The 22,572-nt window shown below is 31.2% G+C and overlaps 1 protein-coding gene across 1 annotated transcript in view; it reads left to right on the top strand.

Moving 5' to 3' along the window:
* The window catches only part of LOC111026330 (nuclear factor 1 X-type), a 127,297-nt gene that overhangs the window by 40,828 nt on the left and 63,897 nt on the right, over window positions 1–22,572 (top strand). Inside the window, exon 2 of the mRNA XM_022304389.1 lies at window positions 18,201–18,392. Within this exon, the coding sequence (XP_022160081.1) occupies window positions 18,201–18,392 (192 nt within the window). The remainder of the gene's footprint in view (window positions 1–18,200; window positions 18,393–22,572) is intronic.

Here is a 22,572-nt window from a genome sequence, read left to right as displayed (position 1 = left end):
AAAAGAGGTTGGTTAGACGGTTCAAGATCCGGGTTACGTGTATAATAAATAATTATAATAATTCAGAGCCAGGCGTGTGCCGTTTATCACATTATAATATTACTAATTACTATTTATATTTTATACAATATGCTACGAATGCGTTTGTATGGCCTGGCTATGATAAATTGTCTTGTGTGTGGCGTTTTCCCAGCAATATTGTATATTACACAGCAATTACCGATATCACTGTAATTGCGAGCTGCATATAGATAATATACGACATTTATAATATGTAGGTATATACCTACTCGAATGTGTAAACCATGTATGCGGAATATCTCCATTGTCGTCACAGAAGTCACATAAATATGGATTACAATTTACAATAAAATGGTATTCGGCTATGAATACCGTTAGCTGCAGCACAAACTAAATATATATATATATATATTCATATTGGCAAACAGAACTGTGAATAATTTAATACTATGTCTTCAAAAAGTTAATAATATTATATATATATATATATCAATATATCATTAATATGGTGTGAACGTGTGTAAATTTTATTTAAAATAATTTCTAATAAAAGAAACGAAATAAATCTGTATAAATGTTGATCAAATACATATTATAACATCGACTTTTTTATTTTAATTAATAATGTCTGAGTCTTAACATAACATATTATAATATATTATGTATATAGAATTATTATTTCTATCAATATTTTCACACGCGGAAACAAACACAAGAAGACTCGTTTTCCAAGATCGATGATTATTTCGTTATAACAGGCTATTTTTGTAGAAACTTAATTTATGGTACACATTAAAATACACCGAACTGTCTGAAAATTAGATTAGCCGCAGCGCACATGCGTGTTCACCAAATTTGTTACCATATTATAATATAGGTAGGACATAAATCATCAGATGGCGGCGATGACGTCCTTCGAATTTTCAAGTTTTTCTGACTTCTATCATGCAGCTGCAACCTTATAATAATATATATTTCAATATGATATTACCTATAGCGAGCCTGATAAGACCGCGAGTACGCCACCCTTGAATTCGCAGCGGAGGTCACTCTTCAGTCGCGGGACGAGCTGAAATTTATGTCTATGGCGTTGCGAAAAGAAGAAATAATAATATTCTAATATTGGTGTGATGGTAAAAAACCGTACCCGCGTGCTGCACAATTTGATTTCGTGATTATGGAAAAATATGCAATACGAAAAAACCGACTTGTTTAAAAATGAAAATAAATAAATAATTTACTTGTCGTTGTATTTATACAATTTATTATTGGAGTAGGAAAAAAACGGTTATTTGCATAACCGTTTACGTTCCCGCGTGGATTGTCGTCGTCGCCATCGTCGTCGTCGTACATATTTATATTTATACGTCGGGTTTAATTTAATATTATCTTGTATAACGCGTACGTAGTTTATACTCTGTCGAAACCGCTTCGGCGACGACCACTTCATGGGGTGGTATGTGTGGGGGACGGGTGTCGTTCTAAATTATATACCCTCAGCTCGTGACGTGAGTACTAGCAGTTCATCCACAAGTCGTCCGTCATCTGCTAAATTCCTGACATTATTGTTATAGCTATTCTCAGATTATATTATGAATTGATATTTTTACATTTAAATAAATAAAACCACTCGTTACGAATTTGTTTGTCAATCTGCGATTTTTCCATTACAACATTTTAAATGATTTTTTTACAACGATAACTTATAATAATATACTTTATGGGGTGGTTGTTACTTGTTTTGGCACATATGTATAAAGGGATATACGGAGAGAGAGCAGTGACTCCTATTGTATTTGCTCTTTGTGGATCTGAAAAATAAGACGGGTGACAATCTAAATGGGTCATATGTTGATGCACGATATACCTACCTAAAGACATAAAGTAGATATCTATGTACTTAATATTATATAGACTTTAGACAGCGTTCATTTTGTTTGTTCAAAATAAACTCGAAAACGTCAAGAACTGAAAATTAAAGTGAATCGACCAATATGCAACTTGACGGTAAGAGCACTAAATGTGTTTGTATGCGTGTTTTTTACAATACTATAGTTTTTATGTGAATTATGAGAATTTTTAATTGACAGATAATGTTTTTACCACCAAATTACAAATTAGATCGATTCCTTCAAAATTTTAAACTACCCGATATCTGCTGAGTATAATTTACTGTGTTACGCACTTGTAAGACGGAAACAACGAATGTCCGTTCTCTTAAGCGTCTTTGGAGATGAGTTTTTTTGTTGCATGTTTGTTGTATTTATACTCATTGGTAAGGCTAACGCACTGTTTGGTGCGTGATGTCAGAAGGCTCAATTAGGAAGATGTCGTGAGGCACAAATGACTTCGTGCCTTGTAAAAATAATAAATAGTATGCTGACGCGGTGACTACGATATTTCTCAATACATCAGTTAAATTGAAGTAACAATTGGAGTTTTTATAATTTTTGTTTAATATATAATACATTTAATACATTTTTTTATAATGTGATTTACCTATCATTTTAAGTCGAAAATCGTTGTGGAAATGTTTTTTTGTGAGAAAAAGTCATTTCACTAAAAACGATAATCTCAGTTTCGCTTATAATATAATACCAACCTACTTGACGTATAGTTTACTCGAGGTTTATCAATGCGTTTTTTCGCGCAGCACACTTGTCTAAACGTACAAACATATGAACATTTAGTTGAATATGAACACGATTCGCTAACTCCGATTTCCGGTTTTTTGTTTTTTCTCCGTCGTCTCCTTTATCTTCTCAGTTTTCTGTACCTAGTGGGCACACGTCCAGGCCAAGTCCAGTTCGCCGACTGATATACTTTCACTGTATTATTTTTATACGAACGCAATATTACTATATAATATTATTATATAATTTCGTGCGATGATATCACGGAATGGAAATGTGTATGTGATACTTATAGAACTTGTGCATCTGCCATGGAGTTTTTATTTACTTAGCAGAGGAGCAGGTATACATTTTATTTATATCTATAATTATCTATATTATTACCCATGTTCGTCTATCATACTAGTGGCCAATGTTAATGCTGACTTTAAAGAGTGGACAATATGTATATAATATTATAATTTTATTATAGAAATTATAGATGGAAATTTATGTACTTACTTGCAAAGTATTCCACATACTTTTTAAATCTAATTTTTCATAAGACGTGCTTTATATTGGTTCTCAAAATTACCCTTTAAATATAGAGATATTTTTAATTATTTAATAATCTTCGTAAAATACTGAGGAAATTATAATAAATGAGTTAAAGTGCTCAAGTGTTATAACTAATAATTAAATTGTGTTTATGGTTTTTATTTTTCGTGTCTTATATAGTAGCCCATACGATGTTTGAATTTTGAATCTATAGTTAAATGAACCAAAGTCATTTTGTAGAAATAAAAGTATATTCGCAATACTTTGATGAGTAGTATATCGTACATTTCTTTTCTACTCAAATACTCTTAAACCTACCCTATTATAGGTATTAAATGGCACAATTTATAATAATTTGACTATTGGCAGTTATAAGTTATAACTTTTCTATTCGGATAGCCGGAATAAACCAAACTGACAAACGATGGGTTCGATGGGACGGATGGAGTGGCGGGAGGGTGGCCCTCGACGAGAAAAAAGGATTTGTCGAGTCATTATTTAAGATAAAAGAAAATTCCTTAAAAAAAAAAAACAAAAGTGTGAAGCTCGGCGAGCTCTGTATTGTTCTTGCAGATTTGTTGTTTTCTGTAATCCCAGTCCCATTCCCAATGACTTATTATATTTACCATAGCGATTCTCCTGATATAAATATACAGATAACCATCCTGCTGCAGTGCGGGCGTATATATTTCGTTGTTGCGCGCTCGCGAAATTGCATTTTAATTATATATTAGTGCCTGGAATCGCCATTCTTTTGTACGCCTTTTAGCTGTTATTTAACGACTTTTATTTTTATTAAAAGAAAAAAAAGTAAGAAAGAAAGAGACAAGGAAAAAATAAAGAAAGAACTTTTTACCCTTCTGTACAAAACACCCCGCCGAGAGCGCGTCGCGGTGGCGTGTGCTGGGGTCGTTGTTTTATATTTTTTTCTTCCCGATATATGTATATATATATACATATACATATATATTCAACCACTACAGTTTTTTTTTATATATATATATTTCACCATCCACTTTTCACGCAATTAACTTAACAGTCGAACGACTGGTGCTTTACTTTTCTCGAACATCTTCTCCGCGCGCGCTCAAATAATTTATCGCTCCTTGTAAAACTCGAAGAAGCAAAAAAAATACGAAAAATGCTCTGAACCGGGGCCGGGCAGCAGTGCGTACATAAATAAAAAGCATATTTTTTGGGATCTGTTTTCGATGCGGATTTCCAATTGCCGCACCACGTCGTTGCATACCATAATAATTAGATAAATAAGACGATGGTGTACTACTGCTGTGAAAATTATTATAGACGACGTGTGACCAAACTACCAAAGGGTCTATATAAGATGATAAAAGTGAATTAGAGGACGTGCCATCATCAGTAATTTTTTTGTCCATATGGCAGCCGGTAGGTACATAATAAATACAATTTACGATAACCCATTTAGTTTTGGTAATTTTAATATTAAAGTGAATTTATTTGTTATAATAAAATGTAATTGTTAGAAGTGAATCAGGTGCTGACTGTCTATATTACGCCACAATTAAGTATATTATATAAATAGTAATGTAGGTACAGGTGGAGTCTAGGCTTCTTTAACCCATTCCACTCGATTGAGATTGAGATGTGTTTATTATTAACACTATAAAATATTGAAACCTATATGGCTACTCGACATACCTACTATAATGTACAGTGTTATAATCGGTTTTTAAGTGTATTTTTATGATGTAGCAATTGCAGGCATCGAGTCGAGACTAATAATTAAAAATTACTCGTTTAAAATGCGCACGGCCGTGGTACATATTTTATTCGCGTAACTGTAGAAGAAACGCACTCGACTTTGATTGGAATAACAAAACTGATAATAATAATAATAATAATGGTAATAATAATAAAAAGAACTGTTTTTACAATAATTATTTAGAATACTGTTGCTGCTGAAACCGGTTCGGTTCGTGCCTCATCGACTTGTGTATTATACGCGTACATATACCTCCTTATGCTGTCGTACGCCGTTTGCAAGTTGCACGCGTAAGCACTCATATAGGATACTTTATTCTATTATACATAGTGACCTTCGATAAAGTCGAAATGCAATATTTATACACATTTTATCCGCACACATAGGTCGTAAATTAGTATTAGCGTCTCCGCTATTGCAGTGTATATAATATTGCGTTTTTTATGTGTGTGTGTGTGTGTGTGTATGAAGCATATCGACCACGCCTTCAGTGGATGGATTTCTGCATAAGCCGCACACACTTTATGTGCATAGATATTACCTATAGATATTATAATAATAGCAACGCGACTTTTGAACTTTGACAATGTTATTGTGAGGTATACACGCCAGTAGATATATAGATAAAATATGATAGCCAAAGTACCCATGAAATATGTGAAGATATTCATTAAAAAAATATAAGTTCTTAAATTTTCAGTTTTTTAATTCGCAGCCTTAATATTACCATGAGCATAACGATACAACTACTCATTTAAGTATTACTATATACTACTATATTACTGTAGATCAGTTATCTTTAATAATACATTTTCGATTCGTCACTGTAGCTGTATACTACCGTATTTACCTGCACACAATATTGACTACCTACTATTAGTTATTACGCATTAATAAAAATGCATAATACAGCAAAAACGTATACATATATACCGAAATACAAAATACACACTGTTACTGAAGAAAACTTAATCAATAAATCATTTTTGATTTTGATGTATTTTATATATTATATTGAACGTTTAATTTTATGTGTAAATGTAATTTATTTGAATTTAAATTTTTTTATTTGAATGTAAATTATGTACATCGTACATCGTATAAAATACTACATGACATTATTGTAATAAGTAGATAATAACTATAACTCTTCAACATATGACATTTCTATAACTCAACATTCTATACAACTTGTTCTGATACTGTAAAAATAAGTATGTAAAAAAACTCTGAAAAATCCAAACTTTAACTGAATGTGACATTGGTAAATTTTAATACCTACCTATAAAAAAATTTGTTTTCGACCAGTAACGAAGTCTTAACTTTTATCTTGAGTTTTATATTATATTGCAACGTAATTATAATGTTTATTATTTGTTACGATATTGTGCCTATATTATTACTTATATAATATTATTGCGCAGGTCGGAGACGCTTTTAGCGAAAACCGTATATATCTACTATCATATAATTTATTAATATAATATATATTATATACTCATATATTATAGAGGTGGATTATTTTATATAATATACGTTCATTTATTATTATTATTTTTTTTTTTTGCTTTGAACACGATTTTCGAATTAATATCGAGAAACTGTTAAGTTATTTACGCGCGTACGTTATACGCTGCACATATACAGACGATTATATCTCACGACGAATATGCGTATATTCAGACGACAGCGAAAGAGTGAGAGAGAAAGAGAGTCCGGATGTCAAAGACGTTGCATATTTATTTAAAACGATCAGATTATGTGTATAGATATAATATAGGTATATACATATATATTTATATATGTTCACGTCGGGCGTATATGAATCCATTTTTGTACCGTCACGAATCATTATTATATTATTTTTATTATTATTATTATATTGCGCACGTATGTGCGCAATTATTTCATTTTTACACACTATTGTGACGTTTTGTGCATAATATTTATGCGCTTCGATGTGAAGATTATAATATTATTACAATCTATATTGTACGCGTGTCGCGTATTTTAAGACGGCAACGACTTCAACGACGATGTTGATAACGATAATAATGGTAATAATAACGAGAGCTTTCTCGGTGGAGGGATTTATTATTATTATTATTATTATTATTATTATTATTATTATTGTTGTTGTTGTTGTTGTTGTTGCAACGATACGCGCGACCTGTCGTATACGTAGGTACGTATAATAACAATATGATGATAAATAAACCTGCGTATAATATTATTATATATTATGTATATGAGACGTACACCGTACAAGTAAAAATATGAAATCGTCCTCCGAAAACGAAACCCACGCGAACTATGTTTTAACCACGCGTACACGACGTTTGGGTTTATATTATGCACGCGTTTGCGATTAAATTTATTTTTCCGTTGCATTTATTGTGCATCTTCTGCGTGAACATAAATTATATATATATAAAATAGATCCCCTACCTCCCAACATATCCATTATCCACCGCTTGCATATCGTACTTATACCTATACTTATACCTATATGTAATAGCAGAAATATTATTGTGGTTGAAACAGTAGAGTCGACGTCATAATAATAATAATAATAATATCAGAGGAGAATGTATATATTATTATTATGTATATTATAATATAACATATATAGTAGCGTATTTATATTTATTTATTTATTATTACACACGGGCGCCATATGATGTGTACCTATACCTGCAGGCTTGCAGCGTGGTTTGTTGTGTGCGCACCTATAACCAGCGTTGACCTTAAGCCACTCTATACATACACATCTGCAACGGTGGCGCCAAGTCGTAGTACTTACCTATGTATATATATATATATATAATATGTTATTTATGCATTTTTTTTTTTTACATATTTTGTACTTCTTTCTTGCTGTGTAACTTGCAGTAAGTACTAGAATTACTTTGGTAAATTATCATCGTGGCGATCATTCGTTATATTTATCTATTTTATGTCAATGTGAAAAATTGCTATCTATATTATTTTCTTAATATTTATGAACTTGCTTGCCGCGAACTTATCGCTAAGGTTTGAACAACTCTTAAATATTCGTAACTGTGCAGTTGACACTTATGGTTATTATTAGATGACAAATAAATAAATATATATTACCATGTGTCTGATATATATATATATGTAACATATGCATATAGCAGATGTACTTACAACTTACCATAATTACTTCGATAAAAAACAAGAAAAGTAAAATTTTAATTTACTATTTTTTTTGTTTCATAGGTATATGTTGTATAATAGGCTTAAGAGCCATATGAATCACTTTTGCCTTTGTAAATGTTTATATTAGCTTACAACTAGTTCTAGCACTTAATATATGTACCATCGATAAATTCTATAAAAAAAACAATTGATATTTAGAAGTATAAAACTGCAGCCACCAATGGTCCACCACTTGACATTGTAATATTGTTATTTATTTAATACCCCGGTAAAAAATACGCGTCATTATAAAGTATTCAGGTGTGCAGCGTAGACACTTGACTTACAATAAACTAACTCTGTATCTTCGATTTTCGTGAAGTTTGGCCGGCAACGGACCTGCATGGCTGCGTAAGATATATTACGTACCGACGTAAATCAAGTCCATATATATACATATTGACGTAGGTACGTAACTGCAGAGCTCAAACACAGCTCACGGTCAAGTATATTGGGTAGGTATATATACATTCGACTCCCGAGTATACTTGTATATAGAGAGAGAAATATAATGCGAATTTGGAAATATAGTGGGTTTAAGTGTGGCCTCCCGGCGCTTTTTACTTAACCTCCGGCACCGCTGGGAAAAGCCAAAAATCGCGTCGGTCAGACATCTCTGTTACACACAAGTCTCTATCCGCCACGCGGTGTACACGGTGTAGGTCATAAATCGTGTACACCCGCTACAAGATGAATGTGTGTATAATGTGAATGTGTGCTTATAAATTATATATATATATATATTTGGTGGGCAGTACCTATTTGGATAGCTTAGGGTCGTTCGTTTAAGGTCCGCGTCTGGTGTCCAGAATCGATCTCTCACGGGACCAATTGACGAAGACGATTCGGGGAAAAAGTGAAAAATCGCTGGGCGTATACAGTACGAAAATATATTATACACCATCGATATAACAACGGCTCTGTATACGCAGTATAGAAATATATTGTACGACGTGATATTATATCCGGTCATTATACGCGCACGCGTCCAGTTATATCGTCGGAATATAAAGATAGTTAGGTTTATAATATATATATATTATGACAGCTGCGATATAATAATGGTGTAAAACGTAAGTAAAACATGATATTATAATATGTACGTAGGTACATATAACATATATTACGGTCAAAGATGATGTTTGAACGATAACGCCGTTGGCTGTAAAACAAGCTAATCTTATGTCGGCGAATGTTGTTAAATCGCATCGAAATTCTTCAAATATCGGATTATTTAAATATATTTTTGATCACGGTCTAGAACAAAACATATTATTACAGATGTGCAACGGACTTATGGCTTGCAGAAGGTTAACCGCTTGAAATGCTGTACTCCAATTAAATGAAATAATGTTTACATATAATTCCTAACTCCTATAAAAATTCTGTCAATAAAATATTATCTTTGGGGTATCAGTATTATCTTATGCGGTTAAGTTGTGAAACACCTGTTTAGTATTTATTATTTGTTCGATCTATAAGACGTGGATTATGAGTTACTATGTTTCCTAGTTTCTGTGATTCAGTTTTCAAAAGGATGTAGTTGAATGATATCCGAGTTGTACAGTCATAATATTTTTTTATTTGTTAAGTCTTAAAAAAAAAAACAACATAAAATCGTATTATCTCAGTACATGCCGAATTTTCGTTAGTATGGCAAGTTCTATCCGTTAACCGTTAAATTTAATTTAGGTGATTCATAAACATTATACTAGTGCATTACAGTGATGAGCAATAGCTACTTTTTGTGATCGCTCATGGATAGGCCAAAACTTATAATAACACTAGCTGATCAGAGAACTTCATTTATATAAAAAAAAAAAATTAAATACACCGTGTCAAATAAAATAATAGTTATATTGTTATTGAAAACAGTGCAACGTCATCATAAAATCATACATATGAATATGTTATATATTTGAATGTACATATTAGATGAGTGGACGACCGTTCGTCACTCGGTTAGGCAAATACTTCCCTCCTGCGACACACCAACCGAAATCACTACCGGCGAAAAAGGGGAATTGTCAGGCGACTATACGAGGAATGGACGGTTAGGGATTATATTATTATTATCGTATCGTCTTGATGTAGTACACACACAATGAAAAAGATAAATATAATAATATGTAAACCGTCGACGACGCGAATTTCCGCGGCGCTTGTCGGAGAAAATCGCACGAAAATAAAAAGAGGGAAAAATCACGTCGTCCGAATCGAATAACAATAATTCTGAACTATATAATATACCGTCATTCGCGTGTAGGCGTACAAGTAAAAATATGTACATTGCTAATTTAATAATAAAATGACGCCGAACGGCCGTCCGGGCGTGCCGAGTGAATAACAAATGCGTGCCGGGTCAGCTTTCTTTTTTCGTGTCCCGTGCGCGAAACGTTTCGTTTACCGTCGACGGATCCCTTTTTTTTTTTTGCGAACAGACGACTCGTCGGCGGAGCGCATTCACACATATATATATAGGTATCACGTATACCATGTATACGACCCGGTCAGTGGTTTGCTTGTTTTGGTTTTTTTCAGGTTTTTCGTACCACACAAATTCGTTTATCCTCTCTTTATTATTTTATTATCAATTCCTGAGGGGAAAACGCGCGTAATGCTATATATAAACATAAATCGCGATGCGCTTGCGGCGGAAGACCCACTCGTCGCTTAACCGCGATTTGACATTTCGTCCCCGGCCCGCCGACATTTACGATATTGCGTGCTCTCGGTAATTACTCCGATTACACCCGACCAAAAAGGTTAATTTAAATACCAAAACGCAGACCGACGTGGAACGCCGCAGACCACAGTGGCTAAATCCGTATGTGTATAATATATATATGTACGTATATATAGACAATGTATAAACATTGGAACCTACGTATTCCGAAAAAAATCGTAATATCATATAATATTATTACGTCGTATACGTATAATCATTTATGCAGTGTGAGCTTCCACGGCTAAACCTGTACGGTTTATCTTAATCTGCAAAACTGACTCCGTGATAATGAGACACGCAACAAATATAATTATCACATATTCACATTATTATCGATTTCTAAATTTCGGATTGTTATTTGTATTTATATATATATATATATATATAGGTTCAAAAATATTTTATATGCTACCCCACATTGAGGATAACAATATGAAGTTTTCAATTGGCCACAGAAAGGGCGAAGTATAAAAAATTTAAAAACACTTAAATCGTGACATTCAACGTTTGTGTATGGCAAAATATAATAATAATCATAGTTTGGTATGTTGGAATTAATTAATACGACGTTGAAACAGATACATATTTTAAACATACGTATTATTTGAACATGTGAATACTTAATACATATTATTATATTACACTATTTTATTGTTATGTGTGAAATCATCATAAGCCCCATTCAAATTTGTTCAGCGAGGCCCCATATATTATTGTTGTTGTTGTTGTTTTTTTAAGGGCTTTGTTTTATACCTCGAGCAATCCGTAAATTGTTTGCTTTTTAATGCTTGTTGTATATACGTAGCGGTGGCGTGACGTGTTCGTGAGTTTGGAGGGGTATGATTGTTTTTATTTTCAACCCCTCTCCCCTCACAAAAACCCGACGGCGCCCACGACTTACTCGAAAAAGGCATCCCTAATTTGTTACGCATCCGTCAAGAGACCAATCCCGAGAGGAGATATATACTGTGTACATTAAGGTACCTGACAACAATTTGGTCTAATAGCCGGATAATATAAAAGGGTGTGTAGGTTTTGCTCCCTCTTTGTGGACTTAGCCGCCACAAAATCACTCGTGAAATCAGTTGTTCGACGTGCCATTTACAATTCCGCTACCGCCGTCATGTTATCTCAATTCCCGCGAGCTTATCGTGTCACAGTGTTGTGTTATAAACATTTTTCATTCTTGTAGTGTTACGGTTGGTTCGAAAATATAATAGAATATTTTATTCAAACGGCATGTTAAATGTGTTGCGATACACGCTCCCTCTCAGTTCCTCTATAATTGGACATACATATTATAATCGTTTGTTGAAATCTCTTTTATAAACTCGAGGCAGGCTACGATGAAAGATATATTTTTAGCGGAAATTTTTTGTTGTAGACTGTACAATTTTTTTCACACAGCAATGCATCACACGTATAATTAAGAGCCACTAACTCTGTGCCCTGACGTATTTCTCACAACGAAAAATTATCTAAATGTAATTGTAGCAGTGCAACATAATATAATATATAATCATTTTATATTTTAATCCAAATATTTCCGCTGAGCCCCTAGATCGCTCCTTCGGAACACTGAGGCTCCGGAGGAGAACTGTTTGAGAAACATTGGTTTAATTAAACCGAAACCGTGGTTTTAGTATAAAACACATTACGCAATATAAGTATAATATACGTGGTATACGCACGTACGGTCGCTCGTAGAAAACCGTGTTCAAACGACGCTTCGTCGAGACGAGGAAATAGTATGATAACAATAATAATAATCATAACAACGATAACACTTAGGGTAATCGTAATGATAATATCGTAGTCTCGTCTCTTCGTTTTCGCCGGATAACGCATTTTACACCACACGCGATAATTATAGCAGCTCTATATATACCGGCGTGACAATCTGTTTTTTTATAGTTATTATTATAATACACATAATATTCCTCCTATGGCGCCAGTTAGGCTATACAGGGGAAAAATTGCATATGCGTTTTTCGGCTCTTTTACAACCAGTGCGCTGTGACTAGACTTCTACTACTTTAATTACGCACGTCAGCAGTCATCGTGCGTGTACACTATAGGTAGTTTAATTCTCCGGGGCACGTGCTCGGAGGCCGTTGTTAATTAAACTCGTACAATGCAAAATATATATTACTATATCATATTGGTAGGTACATGTTTTGTCGACTTGTATAGTTATTGTCATGGCTGGTTTGAACCGCAATATTATGGACTTCATCTCATTTGAATTTTCTCTGCGTCACAAAAAAGTATTTTTCAACGTCTGCGGGTTACACATAAATACTTACTATTGACACGATGACGGATGGCTTGTGGAAAATAAAAATCGAATGTTATAACGTGATCAAGTTTCAATCAAAAAAAGTTTTCCACTCTATAAATAAATGTACATTTTGAAACTAAAAAATAGCCTATGCAGTATGCACGTGTCATTGACCGCTTCATCGACGTGCGTTGTTCGTGCTGTCCATAAGGTATAAGATGACTTGAGGGATGGGTAATATGCACTTCTGTATATGAGGTTTATACAGTGGTGTAATCAGAGTGAGGTTTTTGGGTGTAATATCACCAACAATTTTTCTTGAGTCTACGTGTGGTATAATATAATCCCCCCTCCCCCAATCTGTAAATCTTGACTAAGCCTATAGGCGTATGAAAATTACTCACCTATAGACTAAAGAAAACTTTTGACGACTACAATGAAAAATAGTCGATACACCTGGTTTATTTATAACATAACGACATTACGATTACTGGACCAATATTTTTTTTAAATTGTATTTGTTTTTCCATGTTACGTGCTATATTATATTACATTAATACGATTTACATTATTATTGTGTTGAACGGCGAGTATTACTTATGATACATAATAATATATACAGATGACAGCAGGTCCATATTATAATTACGACATAATAAGCTATCCTATTATTGAATTACGTAATGAATCCTAATCGGGCCGTTACGAAATCGGACGCTTCTTCCAAAACTCGTTTGATTATGTTAATACTGTTCATCCGTATACGTTGGAAATTTAAATAAACCATATAGGTACTCACACAAACACACATAGGTTCACGGACATACGCAAACGGACGTGCACGTGCGGGAGTCAATCATATACATTATTATATTCAAATATATGGCCCGAGATCTAGGAGAGGACTCGGTGTCATGAATATAACAGGTGTACCTAACATTTACTTACATATTTTTTCTGGTTATTTAGAAAATAATATTTACATTATTCTGCCGTAGTCAATTACCGGTCAAATAGATAAGCTCCGATATTTTCGGTAACATATAGCTTCGAGGACATCCTCGCTGAAACACCTTTCCTCCTGTAATTATAGATACGTGAAAGAGATAAATGTACAACTATTATGTGTTAAGGTGTTTTACAGCGTTAATTGATTGATATATTTGTAAAAAAAAAACCATGGCACACATTTAAAAATAAAAACATAGGTATTAATTAAAAGTCAATCATGACTTTAGAATGTTTGATACTTATATTCTTTCCATATACGAGATAGATAGCAGATAGCCATTCGTAAGATAAAAAAATATTTAAAAAAGTTAAATTTAAGTGGCAGGAAGATGATGCAGTGTGGAAATCAGTTTGATAATGATATATCAATTTTACCTATTGATAATATAATGGTCAATTAGATCCGAACAACAGAAAATAAGACTGTTTTGAAAATATAGATAATCTAAAATCTAAGTACACTTGTATTAATAATTCCTAATTCACACTTCACTTTTTATAGGTATCATGTATCAATCAAAATATTGTTAGATGATAAGGATATAAATATTCACCTGGAAAAGTATTTAATTTGAGTGGTCATTTTGTAATATTTTTAGTAAAATGAATCAATTGATAAAAATGTTGGTAAATTTACCCTGGCCTTACATTTAATATACACAAGCCACGTTAGGTATTTAAATCGACTCTACGAGAGCAGTTTTATGTGCATTGGTATGTATCATAATTGAGTCAAGTATAACGAGTTAATTATAAATATGTACTTTAAATATGAGTATATACTAATAATGAGTGATCGAGAAATTAAACATTTAACAGTATAACAAAATATTACTCTGCAAATAAAACACATTTTACGAGGGATTTCAATAATTACCTAAATTTCAAAATTACCCATACCTAAACAAAACGATAAAAACAAGTTAAAATTCGTTACGCGATACTATAGAATGATAGTATACCAATTATATGAGTTGTAAACCCAATACGAGTTAAATAAATAAAATTATACAGAAATATTTAACACGAAAAAAAAAATTATATCGCTTAAAAATACTTGTTCTAAACTCCGATGCTGTAGTATCGGTTACCGGTATTTAAATATACTTGTAACTATTAAGTAATTGTATTCAATAAATAATTTTAAATACAATTTTTTAGCATTGAATGTAGGTACTTATAATACTTATGTAAATTCATTATGATTCAGCGTATTGTTTAATGAAAAAATAATATTTTAATGGTAACTGAGGTAGTATGTTTAGTATTACACTTTTAGACAAAAATAAATACAATCATTAGTTTACATTTATTAATAACAATTATTTTTCCTTCAATAGCCTTCAAGCGTCACGATTATATCCTAAAAGTTAACTATTAGTGGGTATTCTGGATGGGTATATTAAAATAAGTATTGCTACCTATGACAAAATGTAGATGACTGCTCATTGGATTATAAACAGACTATAAGCTGTTATATAACGATTTTTTTTTCTCTTCTTCTGCACCGAAACCGGTGAGTTAGGCCTTTTAAGCAGTCGGCGTAGGTATTTATTACACTTTATGTTTCTACAAAAAGAACAAATTACGCACGGTGGACCTCACTCGGGCTTAGATTCGCCGACTGACGCGTTCGCGCTCGAAAAGTTGCCACCGAAACCGGTATCAGTATTTATTATAGGATCGGCGGTTTAACTATATATTCGAAAGGATAGTAAATATTATTTATGTACCTCGTAACGTCCGTAAAAATATTCTAAACCGTATTATCCAAGCTATATGAACTAAACATTATTCATATATCATTATTATTATTATTATTATTATTATTATTATTTATTATCAAATCCATATACCTATTAAGTTTAGTTATTGTCCGCATTAATAATCCGAAAGATAGTTTTGACATTTGTACACGGGAAATGAATCTGAGCACTCGGCAAGCGCTGCTCTGTTAATACTATATCTAATACTTTAACGTTACACCAATGATCTATTTTGCATCTTTATTATAATATTTTATTAAACACATTTATGATTATGTACTGCACGCTGGGTCCACTGCAGCAGAAAATCGGTGTGCCACAGACCCCAAATCATAAGTCAGACCGACACTGACAGTAAATTACAATATGTACAGTATGATCAATTTAAGTGTATACATATTTTATTATTTCGAAAAATTTAAACGTTTTAAAAAAACGTTTAAACCTTTAACATTGTTAAAACAACATTTTTGAAAAAAAATTTACATTGTTAGGTATAATGTGTAAGGTTTTTACTTTTTTTTCTTTTGTCGTTCAAAAAAATTAAAAGTGTTCGAAATAATGGCTCTTAAATGGATCACCTTGTACAACAATATCGTTGTGTGACTTATGTGGTTTTTTTGATTCGTTTGCGGCTTACGTACGAGAAATCCGAACTACGTGTGGCAATGTAATGTAGACAATGTGGTACCTACCTACATTAAAATATGAAAATTTATAAAATATAAATAATAAATCTACCTACGAAAAGACTTCATTAATATTCTCGTACGCGTTAGGTTAGGCTGTTCGAAATAATAATGGAAACAAATGTGAAATACGATAGAGTATTGTATATTATTGTTATTATACTTATAAATATGCGTACGAAATATATTTATGATATATTTTTACAAACAAAACGAGTGGTTCTATACGATTTAAATTACAAATGTCTTGATCGTATAATATTATATAATGTCCCATCAAATGGTACTATATTAAATGTATAATATAATATAATTTTTGCATATATTAACTATTGAGAATGTTTTTTTTCAATTTCTATAGTGTTAATTACTCTTTTCTAAAAACTTTAATTCATTTATTGATTGCAGAGAGAGTTAATAATAATATTTCATAATGAGTGACAACATTTGAATTAATTTAACTTTAATCGAGTTATTTTTTATTAATCCACAAAAGTACATACGTTTAATAAAATTATACCTATCTTAACCCTATGAGTAATTAATTATTCACTCCTAGTTTCGATATTGCTAAATATATAGGTAGGTAGCAATTTAATGTACTTTTTCCTCATTAATATGACATTAATAAATTTAAATAATAGCGCATATACTGTGATGTATATCATATAATGTATAATATAATCTATAACCTATTTAATACATATATAGAATAAGTGCATACTTTACAGTCAATTTTAATATTACCTATTATTTATTTCTATAATACCTATCGTATTTGTTTTATTTTGTATAAGTTATATTTACTTCATTTAGAACTCTTGTATCCTACCCTAGCATTCTTATATTTAATTATTTTGTACCTATGATATATCTTGTCAAATAATAAGATCTACTACTAATACCATATCATTTATGTTTGCTAGAGCATGTCTTCCGTCAGAGTTACTGTTTTGCATTTTACTTGTCGTAATATGCCAATATACCTATATATTATTTTTTTTTTTGGGGGGGGGGGGTCTGTGGATCAAAGTAATACTCAACCAGATAACTTTGAAATAATAAATATAATATATAATTATAATATAATATTCACGTACCCTTCGAATATAACTGCTACATGTTGTATGCACCTACTTTGTTGAGTACCTACATATAGCGCAGTTACCTACAGCAGTTACCACCACATTATACAAACCGAAATCAATATTCCGCCTCAATAAAAAAATTTAAAAAAAAACATAATATATTATTATCTATAGTATGTATCAAACATTGTGCGCCCGGCTATTGGATATCGGCTATAAATATTAAATACGCTATAATACACGACAATATATTATATTATAAATACGAATACTCGCGCACGCACGTTTAATAAACACGCATAATGCGTGCGTACGAAGGTTATTTTTATTTTACCGCAAAGAAACTTAATGTACCGAAAACTTATCGGGTATAGTCACATATATCTAATAAATAAATAAATACATATATATATATATATATATGTATATGTGTATATACGTATGTACGTTTAATGGATTTCCGCGATTTTTGCATTGTTGCAGAACGAAAAACCCGAGGTGAAACAGAAATGGGCGTCTCGGCTTTTAGGAAAGCTTCGGAAAGACATAACTCAGGAGTGCCGGGAGGATTTCGTGCTGAGCATAACTGGCAAAAAACCGGCCATGTGCGTGCTGTCCAATCCCGACCAGAAGGGCAAAATGCGGCGCATCGATTGTCTCCGGCAAGCCGATAAGGTATATTATTTTGGTTGCAGCATCATACTACAATATTATTAATATACTACAATAGGTATACACATATGATAGGTATCGTAGGTTTAACAACACCAATAACAATTAATAATTATTAACAATACAGTTACATGTGAAACAGACAGATTTAGTCAGATTCAGTCAGATTTAGGGCTCTTATTGATTCGCTTTGAATCAAATACCGCGAAAAGCGTTTTGAAAAAAAATATAATATATACTTTTTTCGCAACGAAAAACGCACAAATATAATCAATTATTTCTCTATGCTCGAAACGATTTATATTTTTAATAACAGTTATTGATTTCGTTCCTTTTTTTATTGGAAGGTTTAATAACTCCTCATTGTTTATACAATTCTAATATGATTAATGTCACTTCATTATTCTTGAACAGTGAAACTGTATACATGAACTCAGTGTTGTGTATTTAGAATTATTTTTACGAAATACTTATGATTACGTAAGCGTACCTTTAGTCTTAATACATTTGCAATTAACGACGAAAGGTATCTAATTATAAGACAATAAATGCACGTCTTAATTTCAATTGATCGTAAATTAAGTACAAAATATAAAGAAACATGGAACTTTTTTTACGGATCAATCTTGGACACTGTTATAATTATAATCAACTAACCCTTTTAATGAACGATTTTTCTATTGATTTCCAATAACTATTTTTATTTTAACCATCTTCTAATAATTAACATACAATATAAATACTTATTTAATTGTGATTCTATATTTAAAAAAACGTGCAGATACCAATATATAGGGTTATGTTGCATGTGCTATATTTATTCGAATTGAAGATTAAAGAGTTAAATGATTATAGAAACTATACAATTTTTATTACTTGTATAGTATACGGTATGTGTAACTTTAGAAATATCTGTATTTACTATTATTCAATTGGTTTCAGTATATAATAGTTCCTTTTTTTCAATTTAAATAGGTACTATATAATAAATTGCATTAATGTTATTAGATAACTTCATAACTATATTTCGAGAAAACTGCGACCAATTTAGTTTTGTTTTTCATCACATTCAGACAATTTAAGAACCAAAATATAAAATGATAACATAATATTTAGAACTCAGTAAGTCACATAATTGCATAATTAGAAAGTCAGGAGAAGTGACACGCCTTAGTATGCACGTAAATGCTAGCATACACGCCTTCGTTTTGCATCAATGAATTGATCTATAAAGGAATGTTCAGACAAACCATATTAAATGCATAATCCAATATTTTTGTAATAGGTAGTAGAGAACAAAAATTGTATTTTTAATTCTTTTTTTGTTTAAACAAAAGTCAAAATCACCATTAAACGCAAATTTAATATCACTTTTTTTTTATCAACCACGTTCGTTATCTACCTAGAAAGTATAGTATTTATTTTAGTTTGGATAAACTCATATAATAATTTAGTATTAGTTAGTTAAACTGGAATCAATTGAACTTCTTTAACATGGTAATATTTTTTAAAAGCCATATATTCAGTAAATTAAAATAAAGTTGTCTTGAAAATATTTTATATTTTTGTCATTATAAATTTGAAAATAAAAATAAATTAAAAATAATAAAAACACATATAGTTTCGAGTGAATATTTTCCAAATAATTCTAAATAACCTACAGTACCTATCTACTTGCATACAAACATGTCACACTTTGTGTTATAATTATTTTATAATATATCCAAACACAAGTATTCCAAAATAATGTAGTTAACTTATCTATTTAGATAAAAATGGATGTGCAATTTAACAATTGTTACATTCATTCAAATATGCATTTCATAGACTACAAATTTAATATTTCTGTGAATGGCAATAACTTTTGTGTAAACAATGTATTGAACTATACATTTTTTTTAAATATAGAACTATTAAAGAAAATTAAATGTTTTTAAACACAATCAAAACAATTTTGATACTGTTAATTTTTACATAATGTCCTGAGTATATAATCTATGTAGGTGTAGGGTGGTCAGAGATTTCAGCTTAGTGCAATGTGGACGAGAACATCGATGTAAGTGAAAACAAAAGCATAATATATCATTACGAGTGTATCGTAATATTAAAATATCGTGAGATTTCGTTGAGATAAAAAATAAAAAACAAATTAGGATAATATGTACAATATTATATACTTAATTTCTGCTTCGTACCTACTATAATATATTAGGGCTTGGATTTATATGCAATAAAACATGGTAAAATATGCAAATATATGCAAAATTAAAAAAATATTTTTAATTTTATTAAACATTACATAGTTTTCGTATAAAAATTGATCGCAAATAATATAATTAGGTATTTTACTATGAGTTTTGACAGTTTTGTTTGAAAATTCTTCAACAAATTGTCATATTTTACTTTGAACTAGGCCATTCTTTGAAATTGCTTATATAAATGTTAGATACACTAAATGTCACGCATAAAATTAAAAAAATTTAATTTACAAGGCTTACACAACTCACAACCTGTTAATATTAAACCTTATCTTTTATTCGGTATAACCTATTATTTTGAAGATAAATAAAACATTAATTTCAGATTTTCGGTAGGTGGAAAACTACGATTTACTACATAATTTTTTTGGAGAAAGTATTAAAAAACACAATTATTTAATAATAGAAAATTTGTGTACATATCTGAAAATCGATGTATTTAGATCAAAGGAATAAAATATGATGATCCATAGAATTCTTAGCTCTATATATTAGAGTCTATAGTCTATACTCTTATGGGTGCCCCAAATTTAAAATATTTTTTTTCATAAGTACCATACTATCAAAATGATGCAATAAAAATATCTAAAATGAATAAAAAAAACATTAATAAATGATAAAAGAAGCCACCCCAACTGATGCCATTTTTTAAATAATCTGAAACTAACTTTATTTTATCTCCAGAAGCAACGAGGAGCAGTAGGAACGACAAATCTGCACAATTAGAGTGTGAATTCTGTCAATGCGCATTAACTAATACTACTGTCATAATACAGATCCTGCGCTCATAATTTGGTCGTAATCTCCGTTGTGCTGAAAGAATATTTTTAATTTCGGTTCTCTGTACTTATGGTGGAGCCCCAATTAAGTCGTGCGCCACCCTTTATGCAGCCATCCGCTCGACGAGCATCAATTATCATTATTATTTTTATATATATATATACACACATATATAAACATGACACCAGCTATTTCCGTTATCCTCAATAGCATCTAATACTTTTTATACATAAAAAAATATTCCATACCATTAAATATAAAATAAAATCAGCCCCCCTATTTGACGGTATTATATTAAATAGGAGTTCATACTTGACATTTTTGTTTAGACTTTTCCGAAAAAAACTTCATAACTCCTGTTACTTGTTTAATATTTAGTCCTTATACCTCTAGTCAATAAAAACATGTTTAAGTATAATATGTACAATATATTCGATTAGTTATAATATAACTAAAATAAATGATTCATGAATTCGCATGTATTAATGTAAGACATTAAAATACTAGAATAACGAGACTAGAGACTAGAATAACGTTTTTATATTGTTAATGCCGGCATTAAAATTCGTGTTGCATTTTATCAGTGTCGTACTTAAACTGTACACAGTTTTATACGTCGGCTCACCGTAACAATACCGAATAATAATGTAATATCTCTTGCTGGTGCGGGCGAGGTGAAGTGTTGCCGATTATAAAACTCTTTTTATATGTTGGTACACACATATTCTTTTTTTTTTTGTTTCGAATTTTAAGTGTAGGTGCATCTTATTATTTTTGTTCTGTACTTAAAATAAATGGGCATCCCGTGACACAACCTACAAAAGTATTTTAGAGTAAAAACTGTTCAGAATATACAATTTCTTCGGCGGCACGAATATTAAATTCACAGTATAAATATAAGGATGTATTTTAATATGTACCTATATTAGATCAAAATAAATGAACATTTCAAGAATCTATATCCCTGCACAATTAAAGTAAGTACTGCGAATCGTATATTGTATCTATTTGTTGACCAATCATGTGGGTCGACAAATAGTTTCGTATTTTCTGTATATTTTTGTTTTTCGAAAACGTTCCACCTGTCGACGACATTGATTTTAGACTATTGATGATTTGATGATGAAACAACTAACGTCTATACT

The sequence above is a fragment of the Myzus persicae genome, unplaced genomic scaffold (genome assembly GCF_001856785.1).
Source record: "Myzus persicae strain clone G006 unplaced genomic scaffold, MPER_G0061.0, whole genome shotgun sequence".
NCBI lineage: Eukaryota > Metazoa > Arthropoda > Insecta > Hemiptera > Aphididae > Myzus > Myzus persicae.
The sequence above is the reverse complement of the archived record's forward strand: the minus strand, read 5'-3'. Positions and strand labels throughout refer to the sequence as shown.